This window comes from Acomys minous (genome assembly GCF_964271855.1).
Source record: "Acomys minous genome assembly, chromosome: 5".
NCBI classification, from domain to species: domain Eukaryota; kingdom Metazoa; phylum Chordata; class Mammalia; order Rodentia; family Muridae; genus Acomys; species Acomys minous.
This window is the reverse complement of record NC_140494.1, coordinates 33,308,725-33,324,585: the sequence shown is the minus strand read 5'-3', so window position 1 is coordinate 33,324,585 and position 15,861 is coordinate 33,308,725. Positions and strand designations below refer to the sequence as shown.

General features: G+C 48.3%; 1 protein-coding gene across 1 annotated transcript in view; it reads left to right on the top strand.

Moving 5' to 3' along the window:
• Positions 1–15,861, top strand: part of SLC6A3 (solute carrier family 6 member 3) — a 40,720-nt gene that overhangs the window by 10,646 nt on the left and 14,213 nt on the right. The window contains exons 5-8 of the mRNA XM_084781089.1: positions 9,146–9,284; positions 10,406–10,540; positions 12,959–13,062; positions 14,468–14,592. Of these exons, the coding sequence (XP_084637215.1) occupies positions 9,146–9,284; positions 10,406–10,540; positions 12,959–13,062; positions 14,468–14,592 (503 nt within the window). The remainder of the gene's footprint in view (positions 1–9,145; positions 9,285–10,405; positions 10,541–12,958; positions 13,063–14,467; positions 14,593–15,861) is intronic.

Here is a 15,861-nt window from a genome sequence, read left to right as displayed (position 1 = left end):
TGCCCAAGACACTGCGGCACTGCTTAGAAGGAAGGGGGCTCCAGCTTCAGGCCCCCAGGGCACAGGACACGGAACAAGCAAATTCTCTGTTAGCTCCAGAAAAGGAGCTCTCTGAGCATTGCTGCCTGGGTGCCTGAGGTTCACAGGGAGGCTGCTGACAGGTTGTGAGGGCTTCCCCCTTGCCATGAAGTTTTCTCTTCACTTACTCCACTGTATCCTTTTTCCATGCATAGTGCTAGCTTTCTTTGCCCAACGCTGGTGCACTCTGATCTCCAGAAAGCCTTCTGGTTTTCTGTCTCTTTGCTAGGCCTGGCCTTTCGCACTCCACCTGTAGGCTATTGCCCCTTTGTGGAATTTGTTTCCCTGAGTCCTCCTGTCCCTCTTTATCACTAGGTGACCTATCCTGGAAAGGTTGTGACATCCATAGACCCACCATTCCCCTTTCTTAGAGTCCAGGCATGTGTGCATGTGTACATTCACTCATATGTTTGTGCACATGTATGCTTATGTGTGTATGTATGTACACATATGTACCTGTATATGAATGTGAATGCTTACCACAAGGAGCCATACTGCCACATGCAATGTTTTCCCTATATGATTTATAAGACAGAAGCGATGGAGATGTAAATTTACAGATGTGTAAAGGAGTCTGGCTCCTCCATGAGGCGCTGGAGCTGTGCTGCCTCTCTTGGGACACTACTGGTCCTGTCTGGCCTACTCTGTCTAAGGCAGGGTCTGCTGAAGTGTGGCTTCTGTGCCAGGCATGAGCAGAGGGCATTTGAGACAATCGCTGTCAAGGAGAGGGTTTCCCATGGGCACTGATATTCTCTGTAGGGCTGAACTCTCACTGGCCTATTTGAGCATGACTCACTACTCATGTTTAAATGTCTAAGAGTTCGCGTACCACTTAGCAGGAGAAGCTGGAGCTGGGCCAATGCCTATGATCCTAGTATTCAACAGGCTGAGGCAGGAGAATTGCAAGTTCAGGGCCAACCTAGACTACAGAGGAGAAGCAAAAGCATCGCATAAGGGGCTTTGGTCAATAGAAACGAAGCCATTTCTGTTTTAATGGCAGCATGGCCCTGAATATTTAGATAGAGGCCTTCCTGTGGCAAGCAAGCAAGAAATGATGGCATTACTCAAAGAACACTTCGAACACCTGCTGAAGTAGATTCTAGTGCATTCTTAAGGCTTGTTCATTACCACAGTTCTCTTACTGAATACTTTAAGGGGAAAAAAAGCCCCCAACCTTACACACATGTGTAAGGTTGTCATGTGTCCCCATGTGGCAGCAGTATCTGACTAAAGTTGAGGGGCCAGCAAGAGTGTGAGGAAACCAGTGCGTGAGGACGCCAGCCGCAGACTCAGTTAGAGGATCCATCAGTTGCACTAAAGGAAGCTCAGAGCCAAGTCAAGCTTGAGTCAGGGTTAGCTTATACACAGAGAGAAGGGTGACTAGGTTTGTGAGCTCATGTGCCTTTCACAACTGCCAGAGACTGAAATATGGTTCAAAGCACTTGGAAAGAACAGAGATTTCAGAGTGGGTGAGGGGTCTGGGGGAACGGCCTGGTTTCTCTTCGGAAGATGTTGGGAGCATTGATTCCACTGTGTGGTTTTCAGATAAGAAAATTAGAGGGAAAGTGTAATTAGTCTGGGTGTTTGTGATGAATGATGAAGGAAAGAATGTTATCTTTTAAGTCTGGAAGGGAAGACCGCAGAGCAGAGGTCTTCAACTCTGTGCTCTGTGAGGGCTTGTAGCCATGGCCAGACATTGAGCTATTACTAAAGGCATCTAGGACAGAGGCAGGGAGAAGAAAATAGCATACATTGCCCTATGAAGTGTGTAAAGGCCAATCTAGTGGTTGTCAGGAAATCTGTGTCCTGTAACACGGGTGTCCGTGGGTAGCAGTCCTAACCTTGCTGTCCCTGTGTGATACTGCATCATGGATTTGGCATGTTGGTAGGTTCCTACATGTTGGTAGGAACAGGTGTGAGAAAAGTAGTACCAAGCATGCCTGCTGTATCCTTGGAGAATAGCAGCAAGGCCATGATGGGACACTAAACACTGTCATGTCATCCCCAGACTTTGTCCATAGGGACAGACCATCTGTCCAGGATGAGGTATGTTCCCCATACGTGGCCAGTCCTGTATACAGAACTGGTTCCTGTGCCTAGAGTCAGCTTAGTCCATGTCTACCAGGACCAATGGAAAAAAAACAGAGAGTAACCACAGCAGCCCCCTTGTCCCATATCATCCAGCAACCTCCCTTCCAGGCAGCAGCCCCTAGAGGTGATGGAAACAGCTGCTGGAGAAACGTGAAAGGAAGTGGAGTCTAAGGAGTTGACAACTGGCTAACTCACACAATCACTTTTATTTCAGTGACTCTTAAACCCATTTGCCTCTTTGTTTTTAAGATTCTGGGTCTCAAACCCAGGACCTTGTATATGCTAGAGAAAGAATCTACCACAAAGTCACACTCTGTGTTTGGATAGTTTTATGTCAGATTGACAAAGCTAATGTCATCCAAGAGGATGGAACCTCAATTAAGAAAATGCTTTTATAAGATGAGGCTGTAGAGAAGCCTGTAGAGTATTTTCTTAATTAGTGATTGACAGGATAGGTCAAACCCATTGTAGGTGGTGCCTTCCCTGGGATGGTGGTCCTGGGTTCTAGAAGAAAGCAGGCTGAGCAAGCCATGGGGAGCAAGTCAGTAAGCAGCACCCCTCCATGGCCTCTGCATCAACTCCTGCCTCCAGGTTCCTGCCCTGTGTGAGTTCCTGTCCTGACTTCCTTCAATGATGAACAGTGATGTGGAAGAGTAGGCCTTTCCTCCCCAACTTGCTTTGGTCTTGATTTGGTTTTGTTTTTTGTTTTTTGTTTTTTGTTTTGTTTGTTTTGGTTTGTTTTTGGTTTGGTTTGGTTTTGGTTTTGGTTTTTGGTTTTTGGTTTTGTTTTGTTTGTATTGGTTTGGTTTGCTTTGCTTTGGTTTTGGTTTTTGGTTTTTTTTCCAGACAAGGTTTCTCTGTTTCTCTGTGTAGCCTTGGCTGCCCTGGACTCACTTTGAGGCCAGGCTGGCCTTGAACTCACAGAGATCCGCCTGCCTCTGCCTCCCAAGTACTGGGATTACGGGCGTGCGCCACCACCACCAGGCCCCTTTACTCTTTTTATTATTTGCTTAAAGTCAGGGTCTTGCTGTGTAGCCCATATTGCCTGATCCTTCTGCCTCCACCTCCCAGTTCTAGGATTACAGGCCTGATCCCCCTCTGCATGCCTGTTTCCTTATTCTTTCTGACATTTCTCCAATGCCCATTAGTAGGCGTGCATAAAAAATATACCACAGGCCCTGAGCAGAAACTGCAAGTTCAGTACTGTCATGCTTGTGGCTGTGCTAGGAAATTATGAATATACTCGATACATGTGAAGCCTAGACTAAGAAAATGCATATGATCTAGAACCTTCTGACAAGCCCACATAACTCTAGCCACTCAGGACTCCCTGACCTCTGTAAATGCTCAATACCACTCCCACCAACTTCCTCACACAAATTATTATAAATTCAGAGATCTAAAGCTGCAAGTGTTCTTCTAACGTACTGCTGTAGCTATGTCTCGCTGTTTGATGTTTTAATCTCAGTTCAATTTAGCGTGTACCCTAATCTCTCAGGTGGTCCCTACTTTCATAAGGAGATATTTTATGAAGATACTTGTTTAGTTTTGGAAAACTTGGGTTGTCTTGATATACTTCTTTTATCAGCTTGAAATTTAATTGTCTTGGCAACGTGTGTTATAGGTTTAATTATAAAAATTTAATGTTAATACATACTGAAATATACTTTGCAGCCTATGCTATGGTCTTTGTCAGTAAACGTTCTACATGCCAGATTGCAGGGTGCATGCTTGTGGTCCCAGAACTTGGGAGTGTGAAGTGGAAAGGGCACTTGAACCAAGGAGTTTGAGGCTACACTAGACAACATAGGACATTATATGAATGCTAGCTATTCATGTTCAGTATCGTTGTTCAGATCTTAATTTGTTTAGTGATCTTCTATCTACTTGTTTAATAAGTTACTGAGAGTGGGCTTTAAAAATCTCAATTATAATTGTGATTTTTGGCTGTTACTCTTTATAGCACTAATGGTTATTGCTTCATCTGAAGCTGAAGTCTTTGCTCTGTTATAGTTTAGTTACTTAGTTAGTTAGTTAGTTAGTTAATTGTGTGTCTCTGTGCACATGTGTGTGTGTGTGTGTGCAAGCACATGTGCATGCACTCTAAGCATTTACAACAGTAGGGCCTGCATGTGGAGGTCAGAGGACAAATTGTGGGAGTCAGTTCTCTCCTTGGTGGCAAGCATCTTTACCCACCGAGCTCTCTCATTGGCTGTGATGATTGGTGTTTTAAAACACACATGTTCACGAATATTAAGCTTTCATTTTGCCTCTTTAACATCAGGAAATGTCCCTCTTGGTCATATTCCTCCTTGTGAAGTTTATTGTGTCTGGTTACAAGTATGTCTGCCCCCTTTTATAGTTAGTGGTTGCCTGATAAATCTGTTTCATCCTTTTGATTTTAACCTCAATGTGTCTCATTTAAAGTGAGTGACTAGGAGGCAGCATGGAGTTGGTTCTTTTGTGGGTTTTTTTTTTCTCTCCAATGTAACAATCTCTGTCTGTTAACTGGAATTTTTGTCCAATAGTTTCCAGTATGGATACATTTAGATCCTCTCGCTTGGTGTTTTCTCTCTTTGCCTCATTTCGTTGTTTACTGTTTTGTTTCTTTCCTCCTCTTCTTTTGAGTTATTTGACTCTCATTCTTATGTTTATTTGCACTGTTGGGTGATAAACTGTAGCTTGTCCATTTTCAGTGGGATCCCAACATTAGGTAAGGTTTAAGTGGGGGCCAGACTTACTGCATAGCTAAGTCGTGGTATGGCCCTGTAATACCAGCCCAACACTGTCTCTTCTGCAAGGTGGTCTAACAACTTAGAAGTCTCTCTCCAGAGTAAAACGTCTCTTCCATCTGGCCCAGGCGCTGGGCTTTCCCTTGTACTGGCATGACATTCCTGGAGAGACCTCAGTTACCTGGGGTGAATTATTTCAATAGTCTAATGGCCAGAGGTGAGGAGCACAAGTCTCACCCCTGCTGGACTGGCAATGTAGTCCCACTTTTGGTCTTAACACCTCATCATGAGGTAGAATATGTCTGTGTAAAACAAATATAAGCTAAGAACACAGAGTCGGTGTCAGGCTGCGGTCCCGATGAATCATTTTTCCGTAACTGTTGGATTTTCACTGCTCTTGGCAAGGCTAGCACAAACAATCCGTCTTGTTGGTTTGTAACAAGGTCCTTCCATGAAGCCTAGCTGGAACTCCTACTGCAGCTTCCCAAGTGCTGGGGTTACAGAGATTGATTAATTGTGGGCTAGCAGGTGCTTCCATACAGAGTGGAGTCCATTATTAGCTGGGAGACCCAGTGAGTTCCACCCCACGATAACATTTAGCATGTCTTCCTTTAGGAACATCAGGTCTGTCCTGGGAGGTCAGGTGGTGGGTGCAGTGCGGTCTTCTGCAGCTTTAAGCTTTGTGCTTGTGGCTCTAAGAGTTTCCCTCTGGGAATGCTTTATCTTCTGTGCATTGATGGCTCTGTGTGCCCAGTAAGTCCTCTCCCCTGGCTAGTGAGAAACACCACTCCCAACCCCAGCTCCAGTGGGTGTTCTTCCTGGCCTCAGTCCCCTCCAGACTGTACCCTGGGGTTCAGCGAGGTCTTCATGCTCATGCAGGTAGATCTGTGGAGAGCCTTTCTGGAAGGGTCCTGGGCTCTCTGAGCTCCGGTCCATTCCCTATACTTAGTAAGATCCAGAACTGATCTCAGAACCATGCCTGACCCTGCCAGGGGTGAGGACTTCTGCAGGAGGAAGTGGTCACTGTCTGGATACATTCTCATGTGCCCCTCCACCAAATCTCAGTCCTGGGTTACCTCCAGTCCACTGTCTGGTGCCCCTTCCAGAAGAGCTGGGTCCAGGCTACCTGCATGACATCACTTCTCTGTTATAGCACATATCTGTGGCCAAGGCTGCAGTCTTGCCTCATCTATCTATTGTAGCATGCTCCTGTGGGCAGAGCTAGGGACTAGAGGTAGAAATTTGGGCCCAGACCCCAGCTCTGCTACTTGATGGCAGAGCTCATCTTCTCTATGCCTTGGTTCCTCTACCTGTAAAAGGAGAAGGAGGGGCAGGGACCCAGAGAGAGTGTGTACATGATGCCCCGGGTACAGATTCAAGGCAAACGACTCATCGCCGAGATCTCAGCTTTGAAGAGAACACAGAACTGGTACTGTGAAGCCTTTCCAGGTGGTGGTGAGCATGCCAGCCTAACCATGCCTGGCCCTTCATGCCACATCAGCTTCAAAAATGTCTGAACATCACCCCTAAGTCGCCTTACTTGTTGACGGCAGGCCCCCACTCTCAGGAGCATCGTCCCTGCTGTGTAATGTGGAGCTTTCTGTGGCTATTAGTGGGGCTGGTTCCCATGTTGTGGTTGGCTGGGGAGGTGAATGCTATGGGAGTCAGGACGTTCCTCTAAATGGTCCATGAGATCTTCTGTGCATGTGCATGTCATGCATTTGTGTGTGTGTAATATATGTGCATGTTTGTGTGGGTGTGTACACATGTAGATGTAGGTGCATATGCACATGTTTATATGTATATGAATATGTGCTCATGTAGATATACATACACGTGTGAGTGCATGTACATGCATGTCTATGTTGAGGACAGAGATCAATTCTGGTTCTTCCCTAATCACTTTCCATCTTATTGGATGTGCTTATGTGTTATATGTACATATTCATATGGGTGCATGCATATGCGTGTGTGTGTGTGTGCATGTCTGTATCTGTGTGTGTGTGTGTGTGTGTGTGTGTGTGTGTGTGTGTGTGTGCATACATGTGCGGAGTTCAGAGACTGACATAGGTTATCTTTCTCAGTCACTCTTTACTTTATCATTTCTGAAAAGGGTCTCTCACTGAACCTGTAGCTCACTGAATTGACTAAGCTAGCTGGCCAATGAGCTGCAGGGGTCCTCCTGTCCTCTGCACCACACTCCAGCACTGGGGTTATAGGTATGCACCAGCAGACCTGCCTTTAATGCGTGAGCCGGAGATTCAAACTCAGTTCCTGACAATTGTGTGACAGGTGCATTTCCCCCGCCTCCAGACCATGGGGCCTTACATACTCCAAAGTGTCGAGGCTTTAATTACAGAACAGAACCAAAGCAGTGCGGTCCAACTCATGTCAGTAGTGATGTGACATGGTCATTGGGGCCGTAATCATGTGGGATAGTAGCTTCAGGAGCTACTGGCCACACTTCCTGAGGAGCACCTTCTTCCTTTGGGAGGAGCGGAACAGTTGGGGCCCCAGGAAGTGTTGGTAAGAAGATCTAAGAGATGAGGTCCCACTGGAACAGCAAAGCAAGGAGCACTGGACAGCAACCAGGGCAAGGGCAGGGCCTTGAGAATCCCCCCATGAGGAAAGATAGAGGGAGTCGGAGAGACCAAGGACACCACAAGAAGACCTACAGAGTAGACCAGCCTGGGCCCATGGGGGCTCACAGAGACTGGACCACCAACCAAAGAGCATGCATGGGCTGGACCTAGGCCCCCTACACATCTGTAGCAGATGTGCAGCTTGGTGATCATGTTGGGTCCCCTAACAATGGGAGTATGAGCTGTCTCTGATCTGTTGCCTGCCTTTGGATCCATTTCCCCAGCTAGGCTACCTTATCTTGCCTCAGAGGGAGAAGATGCACTTAGTCCTCTTAAACTTAAGATGCCAGGGTGGGTTGGTACCTTCTGGGGTCTTCCTTCTCTGAGAAGGAGGGGGCAATGGGGGAAAGGACATGAGAGTGAGACTGGGAGGAGAGGAAGGAGGGCCTGGATTCAGGCTGTAAAGTGATTAAATAAACAAACAAACAAATAAGAAAAAAGGAACCCCCACTACCAGATAGACCCAATAACGCTACCAGAAGGCACACTGGCCTGTCGCCTTTAGCTCATGTGATTCACCCCGCATATCCACATGCTAAGAGCTTGCGCAATACCCATGGAAGACAGGATGCTGAGCAAGCAACTTATATCTGTAAGAAGAGAATGATGGTGCAGCTGCTTGTTCCCCTACCCTTACCAGCCTGGGACCCCTGTCTGGGGACCTCGGCCCTAGCTATTGTTGGAGTAAGATGGGATGTTTGAGCTGGCTTTTCAGTGTTGCCCTGCCCCTGCTGGCAGCAGAGCTCATCCTAGGTGTGTTTCCACAGGCTGTGACGATCAAGAAGCCATGATGCCTGTTTCTGATTTTTACAAAACAAAACAAAACTCTCCAGATAGTTGGGGTTAGTTGTGCTCTGTTGTGAGGCTGTCCATTAACTTCCTGGGAAACCTCATCTGACCCACTGACAGATCTGGACTGTGGTGGCTCTTTTCACTGTGAAGTCCTCACTCCCTTTGGCAGAAGCGGCATTAGAATAGGCTGGGGGCTCAAAGCCCCCGTCTGTGGAGGTGATTCAGCCACCCTCACGCCGCCAGGTTCATCGGGAGCAACTGTACCTTCCACACATCCGCCTTAGGCTGGTTTCCCTCAGGATGACTGCAGCCGCACCAGGCTTCCAACCAGATCATTCCTCAGGGAGCTCACATAGACTGACAGGAGCTGTGTGAGCAAGGGTGAGAGAGGCTGTAACAGAACACACGGGAACATGCATGTGCAGTTTTACTGCTCAGGGCTCTCCTGGCTTCACCCCTGCCAGGTCTCCCCTGTCTAAGGTCTCCATTTCTCTGTATACCCAAGCTGCCCATCCCCCGCCTCCCCCCCGCCCCCCCGACCTCCAAAGATCAGATCCGTGCATGGAGCAGGCTCGAGCTGACCTCATGAGGGGCTCCTGGAAAGGCACCCAGCTTCTTGTCCATCTTAAAGCGGTTCTGTGACTTGGAGACAGCTTTGGGCCTTCCACAGTGAGAATGGGTATTTACATCAGGTCATACCAGATACTTTCCATATGACAAAGATGAGGAGGGTAGGGACTAGCTCGGTGTCCTGTTCCAGTCCTGGGAGACAATTGCTCCCTCCAGAATCACCTGTTGCCTCTCCTCCAGGCGTGGTGTGCTGCACCTCCACCAGAGCCGTGGCATCGATGACCTGGGCCCTCCACGGTGGCAGCTCACAGCCTGCCTGGTGCTGGTCATTGTCCTGCTCTACTTCAGCCTGTGGAAGGGAGTGAAGACCTCAGGGAAGGTGAGGCGCTAGCCAACAGGACCTGAGAACACATGGCTGTGGATGGTGGGTGGGTGGATAAGCATACGGCCATAGTTTGTGAGCGGTCACGGTTGGTGGGTAGACATATGGCCGTAGTTGGGTAGAGTACCAGGTGGCTACGTGTGCATGGGTGTACTCATGGCCATGGTTGGCGAGTGACCATGTGGCCATGTTGAATAGACGAACATGTGGCCATGGTTGATGAGTGACATATAGCTGTGGCTGGAGAGCAGATAGGCAGTCATGGGTGAGTAGGTGAACATGTGGCCATGGTTGATGAGTGACATATAGCTGTGGCTGGAGAGCAGATAGGCAGCCATGGGTGAGTAGGTGAACATGTGGCCATGGTTGATGAGTGACATATAGCTGTGGCTGGTGAGCAGATAGGCAGCCATGGGTGAGTAGGTGAACATGTGGCAGTGGCCAGTGGCTAATATGTGGCTGTGATTGGTATATGGACATGTAGCCATTATTGGATGAGTAGTCATGAGACCATGATTGGGTAAGTTGGCATGTAACCTTGGGTATATAGACACGTGACTATGGTTGGGTAGGTGGGCATGAGGCCATGCTTGGTGGGTGGGAATATGAGTGTAGTTGACAGAGATAGCTGGTCATGGTTGAGTTGAGAATTGACAGGTAGCTGTGGTTGGTTTGGCCATGGACACACAGCCGTGTTTAGGTAAGGAGGGGATGCATGGCCATGGTTGAAGAGAATGAACATGTGAGCATGATTTGAGGGAAGCAGCGGGCACATGATCATGGTGGATGAGAATAGAACACTGTGTTTGGGGTGGGGCATTGAAAAGAACATCATTCATAATGGTGTGGCCAGCATGAACTGAAGCCATTTTATTTCTTACTGAAAATCCTGGGGTGGGGGTTATGTTGGTATGGGTGTCTATGGCAATTTAGCCAAAAATGACCTTGCTGCCTGTGACAACACCTGGAACCCTCCAACAGTAGCAGATATCTCCTTCCCTTCCCTTGTGCCTTGTCACGCCTTTCCACATGCTACCCTAGATGTGTCAACATATGCTCTCACCAAGGTCCCACTGTAGATGACTCATGCCTCTTGGAAACACTGTCTTCTTTTCCAGGTGGTGTGGATCACAGCTACCATGCCCTATGTGGTCCTCACAGCCCTGCTTCTGCGTGGGGTTACCCTCCCTGGAGCCATGGATGGCATCAGAGCCTACCTCAGTGTGGACTTCTACCGTCTCTGTGAAGCATCGGTGAGTGCAGCCTCCGTCATGGTTGACAGTCCTTTGGGCTGGTAGGGCTTTGTGAGAGGGCTCCTGCATATGGTCCAGAGACCCAATATGTGGATCAGCAGGAATCAATAGCAATTCCTTCCTATCCTGTGAGGTCAGCAAATGTAGACTGGTCCATTCACCTGTATATCTGTCTCTTTCATAGGCAGGGTCAGTGTAGAAGGTGTCATAAGACACTTCAGAGAGCTAAAAGGATGAAGAGAAAAGAAACAGGGTAATGACCATCTTTAGGTCTCCACAGGAACGGAAGCCTGTGCCATTCAAAGCACCCTGAACACCCCTCATCTTCTTTATCTGTGATACTACTGGTTCCAAGAGGTGTGCGTGTGTGTCTAAGTTGGTGCCAAGAGCACAGTCTGTGGCTCTGTGTTAACTATCTGCTTGTATGAGCTGCCCTTGGGCCCCTTGAACCAAGGTCCGTCCTTGGGAATCTCAATTTCTGATAGACTGAAGGTTTCTAAGTAAAGGAAGGAGTTATTTGAGGTTAGAAGATTTGGGGAAGGCCTCATGAGACATGGACTCTTCCAGGCTATAGATGATGCTCCTGAGAAATAAGAAGAGCAAAACCATCTTTGGAAAGCAATGAATGAAACCATTTTAGAGAGGCAGCTGTGACAGATTCCATGAGGAGTTGTTGGAAGCCATGTGGGCTGGGTTTGGACAGGTGATACAACCCAAAGGCAATACAGCAGAGCTCAGGCACTGTGTAGTCCTGCTGGAGGGGGTGTAGATTTCTGCTGAGACTGGAGCAAGGGCAGGAGGTGTGCAGACCTCACGGGGGCTGGAGCTTGAGCGAGGCAGAAGGTATGTGGGTCTCCAGAGGAGAGATTAGGAGGGCTGAGTCCTGAGGTCCTCTCTAAGTTTGCTGCCTCATTTAAACTTGAGGCAGAAGCAGGCAAGAGTAAGCTGGGATGCTGAGAGTAAGGAAGGTTCAGCGGGGAGTAACAGTGCCCGCCAAGTCTGTGTGAAGGTGGAAGCAAGGCCCGAGAGCATGTACACGTGTCCCACAGTGTTAAAGAAGAGGTAGGGGATAGAAAAAAGGATCTGTGGAACCAGAACCAGGACTATGGACATCATCCCTGTGGGAACCTGGAGAAGCCAGAGTCAGGGAAGACATGTTTGAGAAAAAAAGTGAAGGCCATTAGGACTTCAGCAAGCGGGCATGCAGCCCACGAAAGAAAGCAGAGAGACACTGCTTTAAAAAAAATAAATAAAGCAAATCACAAAGATGAGATGTTGTGAGGAATTAAGATGACAGTAAGATGGGATGGATGGATGATAGGTAGACAGTAGGCAGGTAGATGCTAGATAGTGCTAGATATTGATAGATTTGATTTCTAATAGATAATTGATATGTGATAGAAATAGGTGCCTAGATAATCAAACATACAAACACAAAGAACCAACCAAGAAAGAAGAAAAGAAAGGAAGCTATTTCTTCTACCTTAGAGCAAAGTGGTCCAGATAAGGTCAGCCAAGCTTCTGAGCATTGCCCAGGGAGGCATTGAGTGGGGTGTGACCATGGCCCAAGCAGAATGCATGCTGTGAGCCCAGTAAATGGTACACACAAAGCTCTGGGCTCCCACAGTCCAGGGCTCCAGTCTCCTTAGCAGCTTCAGGTCCTTTGCCTCATGAGCTCAGGAAGCAGACATCCTCAGCTCGTCCATTGCAAATTCCAGCGACAGCTTCTGATATTCTTGTCTCAGTGTCTAGGCCCCTGGGTTACCCTGGGCTAGCTTGGCCTATGGACACTCAGCAACAACTCCTGGTACTGCCCAGCTCCCAAATTCTTCAGGCCAGGTAGGCCTGGCCCAGATCCCTGGGAAGGAGAGGACTTCAGCAACTCCTCCTTAGCCTTCCCACCAAGGCTACCCAGGAGCAGTTCAGGCCTGGCTGCCTAGGTGGTCCCTAGCACGGCCCTAACTCAAACAGGTTACATCTGACTTCATCCTGTTGGTGGAACTCAGCTCTGGCATCTTTCATTTTACATTCAGAGAAGCGAGCCTGCTATCTTCTGGGCATCTATTTCTGGCCTTAGGCTCTGTCCATGTGCCTCGTGAAACCACAAGTGATACACAAAACCAACAGCCTCCCTCTTGCCATGTGCTTTCAGGCCAGGGATACAGGACCTCTTGCTATGTGTTTTCAGGCCAGGGATGCAGGAGGGCTTGTTTCCTGAGACAGCAGGTACCAACCACCACCAAGCTGAGCACTTCTGCCGCCTCGGCTGGAGGTGAACATGGAGTGCAGACAGGTCACCTATTATGTCATTTGGAAGACTGGCTGGTGACAGCTCCCACTCTCTCCTTGGGTGGAACTTGCATCCCACAGTTCTCTCTAACTGTCTGTCTCGTGCTTCCCCATCTCTGGCTGTGACAGGTGTGGATCGATGCTGCCACCCAGGTGTGCTTCTCCCTCGGCGTTGGTTTTGGGGTACTGATTGCCTTCTCCAGTTACAATAAGTTCACCAACAACTGCTATCGGTGAGCCCTGACCTACTATTGCTGGGAGATGGGTCTATGAAACCTAGTCAGTGTCTCTGACCCTGGGGTCTGCCTCTTGGAATAAAGTATTCCTTGAGGAAAAATCACAAATCCTCGGGGCCACACAGATTTCCTTTCCTTAGTTATGTTTGTTTTGCTTTTTTTTTTTTTTTTTTGGTTTTGTTTTGTTTTGTTTTGTTTCAGAGGTAGAACCTTATGTTACAACCTAAGTTGTCCTGAAATTCATTATGTAGCCCAGGCTGGCCTTGAATTTATGACCCCCACCTCCTGCATTAACCTTGCAAACACTGAGGTTACAGGTGTGAATCACCATGCTTGGCTCCCCACAGCTGCTTCCAACAAAATCTCGCTTCTCACGTTAAAAAGGATGTTGAGACATGTGGTGCTGTGTGCCACCGTCTGAGAAGAGCCAGGTCCCCAGGACAGGATAGCAGGCCAGCCCTCCCTCAGCATATACACCTTTGTCTCTCCTTAAACCCCGCCCCCGGTTCCTCTCCATCCTCTCTCACCCAGCCATCCCCCATGGATTTTTCTCTCCCTTGCTCGAAGTCCAGTTTTGCCTAAGACCTTCACCCAGGGCATGTTTCTATAATCCTCATAGCCTAAACTGAGAGATCCTGGGCCTGGGAAGATGTCCCTGGTCCTGAGTCACCTGCAACTACATACTGGAACCCCAATCCTCCTGGAAAAAAAAACAAACCAGAAGCAGTTGTTGCTATCCTCTTTGAGCTTAGTGGAGCTTAAGTTTGCTTTCTCATCCTAAGGACAAGAAAAGCACTAGAAATACAGAATAAACACAGAAAAATGGTTCCAAGGTACTGAGGGCAGTTTCATGGAGGTAAATAAAGGGGAGGCTGGGTCTGAGTCAATCTTGAGGCAAGTCCTCCCCGAAGTTCATGTGTGTACTTAGATAGGCACTGCACAGCAAAGTGCTGGGTCTTCTGCTATAAGCTGACCACAGTGGGGGACCCTGACCCTCCCAATAGTCTCTAGATTTGCCTCCTCTGTCCCTTATTATTACTACTTACAGTAAATTCACCAGACCAGCCACTCTACCTCCCTGTGTGCATCAAAGCTTTGCTTCACCAACCCTAAAATCTGTGCATGCCCAGGTTCCCGGACTGTTGTGAGGTGGCCCAGTGGCATGATGGCCCAGTGAGTGGGACGCAGAGTGGTCATCTTTCCCACCACCCTGAGCCCCAAGAGACCCCAGGAGTACCAGGCAGGTTTCCCCAGCTGTAAGTGCTGTGATGGCACTTCTCTCAGAAGCTTCTCTCTGAGCCTGCCCACCCCTTTCTGTAGATGCTGGAAATGGGTAATAACGGCTGGCATTCCCAGAGCCATAGTTTAACTAGTGTCAGGACAGTCTGTCTTGTTCCTACAGAGACGCGATCATCACCACCTCCATTAACTCCCTGACAAGCTTCTCCTCTGGCTTCGTCGTCTTCTCCTTCCTGGGGTACATGGCACAGAAGCACAATGTGCCCATCAGGGATGTGGCCACAGATGGTGAGCACTTACCCCACCACACACACACCACTCTGCCCTCTCTAGAGAAAGGCCAGAGGAACATGGCCAGAGGAGCCCAAAGGATGCTGGGTATAAGAACTGCTGACTCAAACAGGAGCAGCCATGGCCATCTGGTATTCGTGTGGGTTACCAGGCCCAGTCCAACCCCTAGGTTCTTCCTGCCCTGCTTCCCCTAGACCTTCTCTGCTATGCTCACATGAAACCACACAGTTCAGCCAACACCTCACTTCCCCAGCCTGTTCCCTGTAGATACGGTTTGGAGGTCTGGGTGGACATTGTCAACATTGTCATTTGCATCCCCTGGAACTTCATGCCATGGTGGAGTGTGTAAAGCACAGGGGAGGCGAAGACTGAGCTGTTCCACTCACATAGTGTCAGGAAAGGGAGGAACTGGGCTTCAACATGGCTTGCCAAGATGAAACCTGTTGCCTCTGACATTAGCTATCAGTGTTTCCTATAAGTGCCTAGAGATGCTGTCAGGCTTGGATGAGATTTGGGTCTAATCAGAAAAGTCCTCAAGTCTTTGGCATATGATCTTTTCTTCCTTCCCATTTGGCTGATTTTTGGACACTGAATGTCTATCCACACCTAGAAGTTGTGACTAAGAGTGGGAACCATGGAGGGGAGGGCTCAATGTGGCCATATGATGTGACATTTTAGTCCATTTTCGGTTGCTGTAACAAAATGCCTGAGGCTGGGTGACTTTATAAAGAAAGGTTAATTTACTTCACAGAGGTCTAAGAGTGTGCAGCCATGAGTGCGTTTTGTATGTGTGTGTGAGGGACTCCAGATGGAAGCGAGAGAGAAAGGAATCAGCCCAGTGCAAAAGAGCTAAGCACATAGGATAGACTGGCTTTGTAAGTGCCTGCTCTCTTTGTGTTTAATTATACTAGACAGCCTTCTGTCACTGTGATAAAATGCACACACACACACACACACACACACACACACACACAAAATCCATTTAAAAGAGGGAAAGCTTGTTTGAGTTCTGTTTCAGAGATCTGTGCCCAGCATCCCCTGGTCATCTCTTTGGACATGTGACAAGAGTATCATGATGGGGTCAGCCAAGGGAGACAAGCTACTGGGAAACTGATGGTTAAGGAGCCAAAGCGAGAAGGGTTTGGGGACACCCCACATAACCTACTTTTCCCACCTAGGTCTCCCCCACAAGAGCCTACTCCGTATAATTGCATCCACTGATGATGTTGGTTTCCCCAAGATCCAACCACCTCTCAACAAACCACC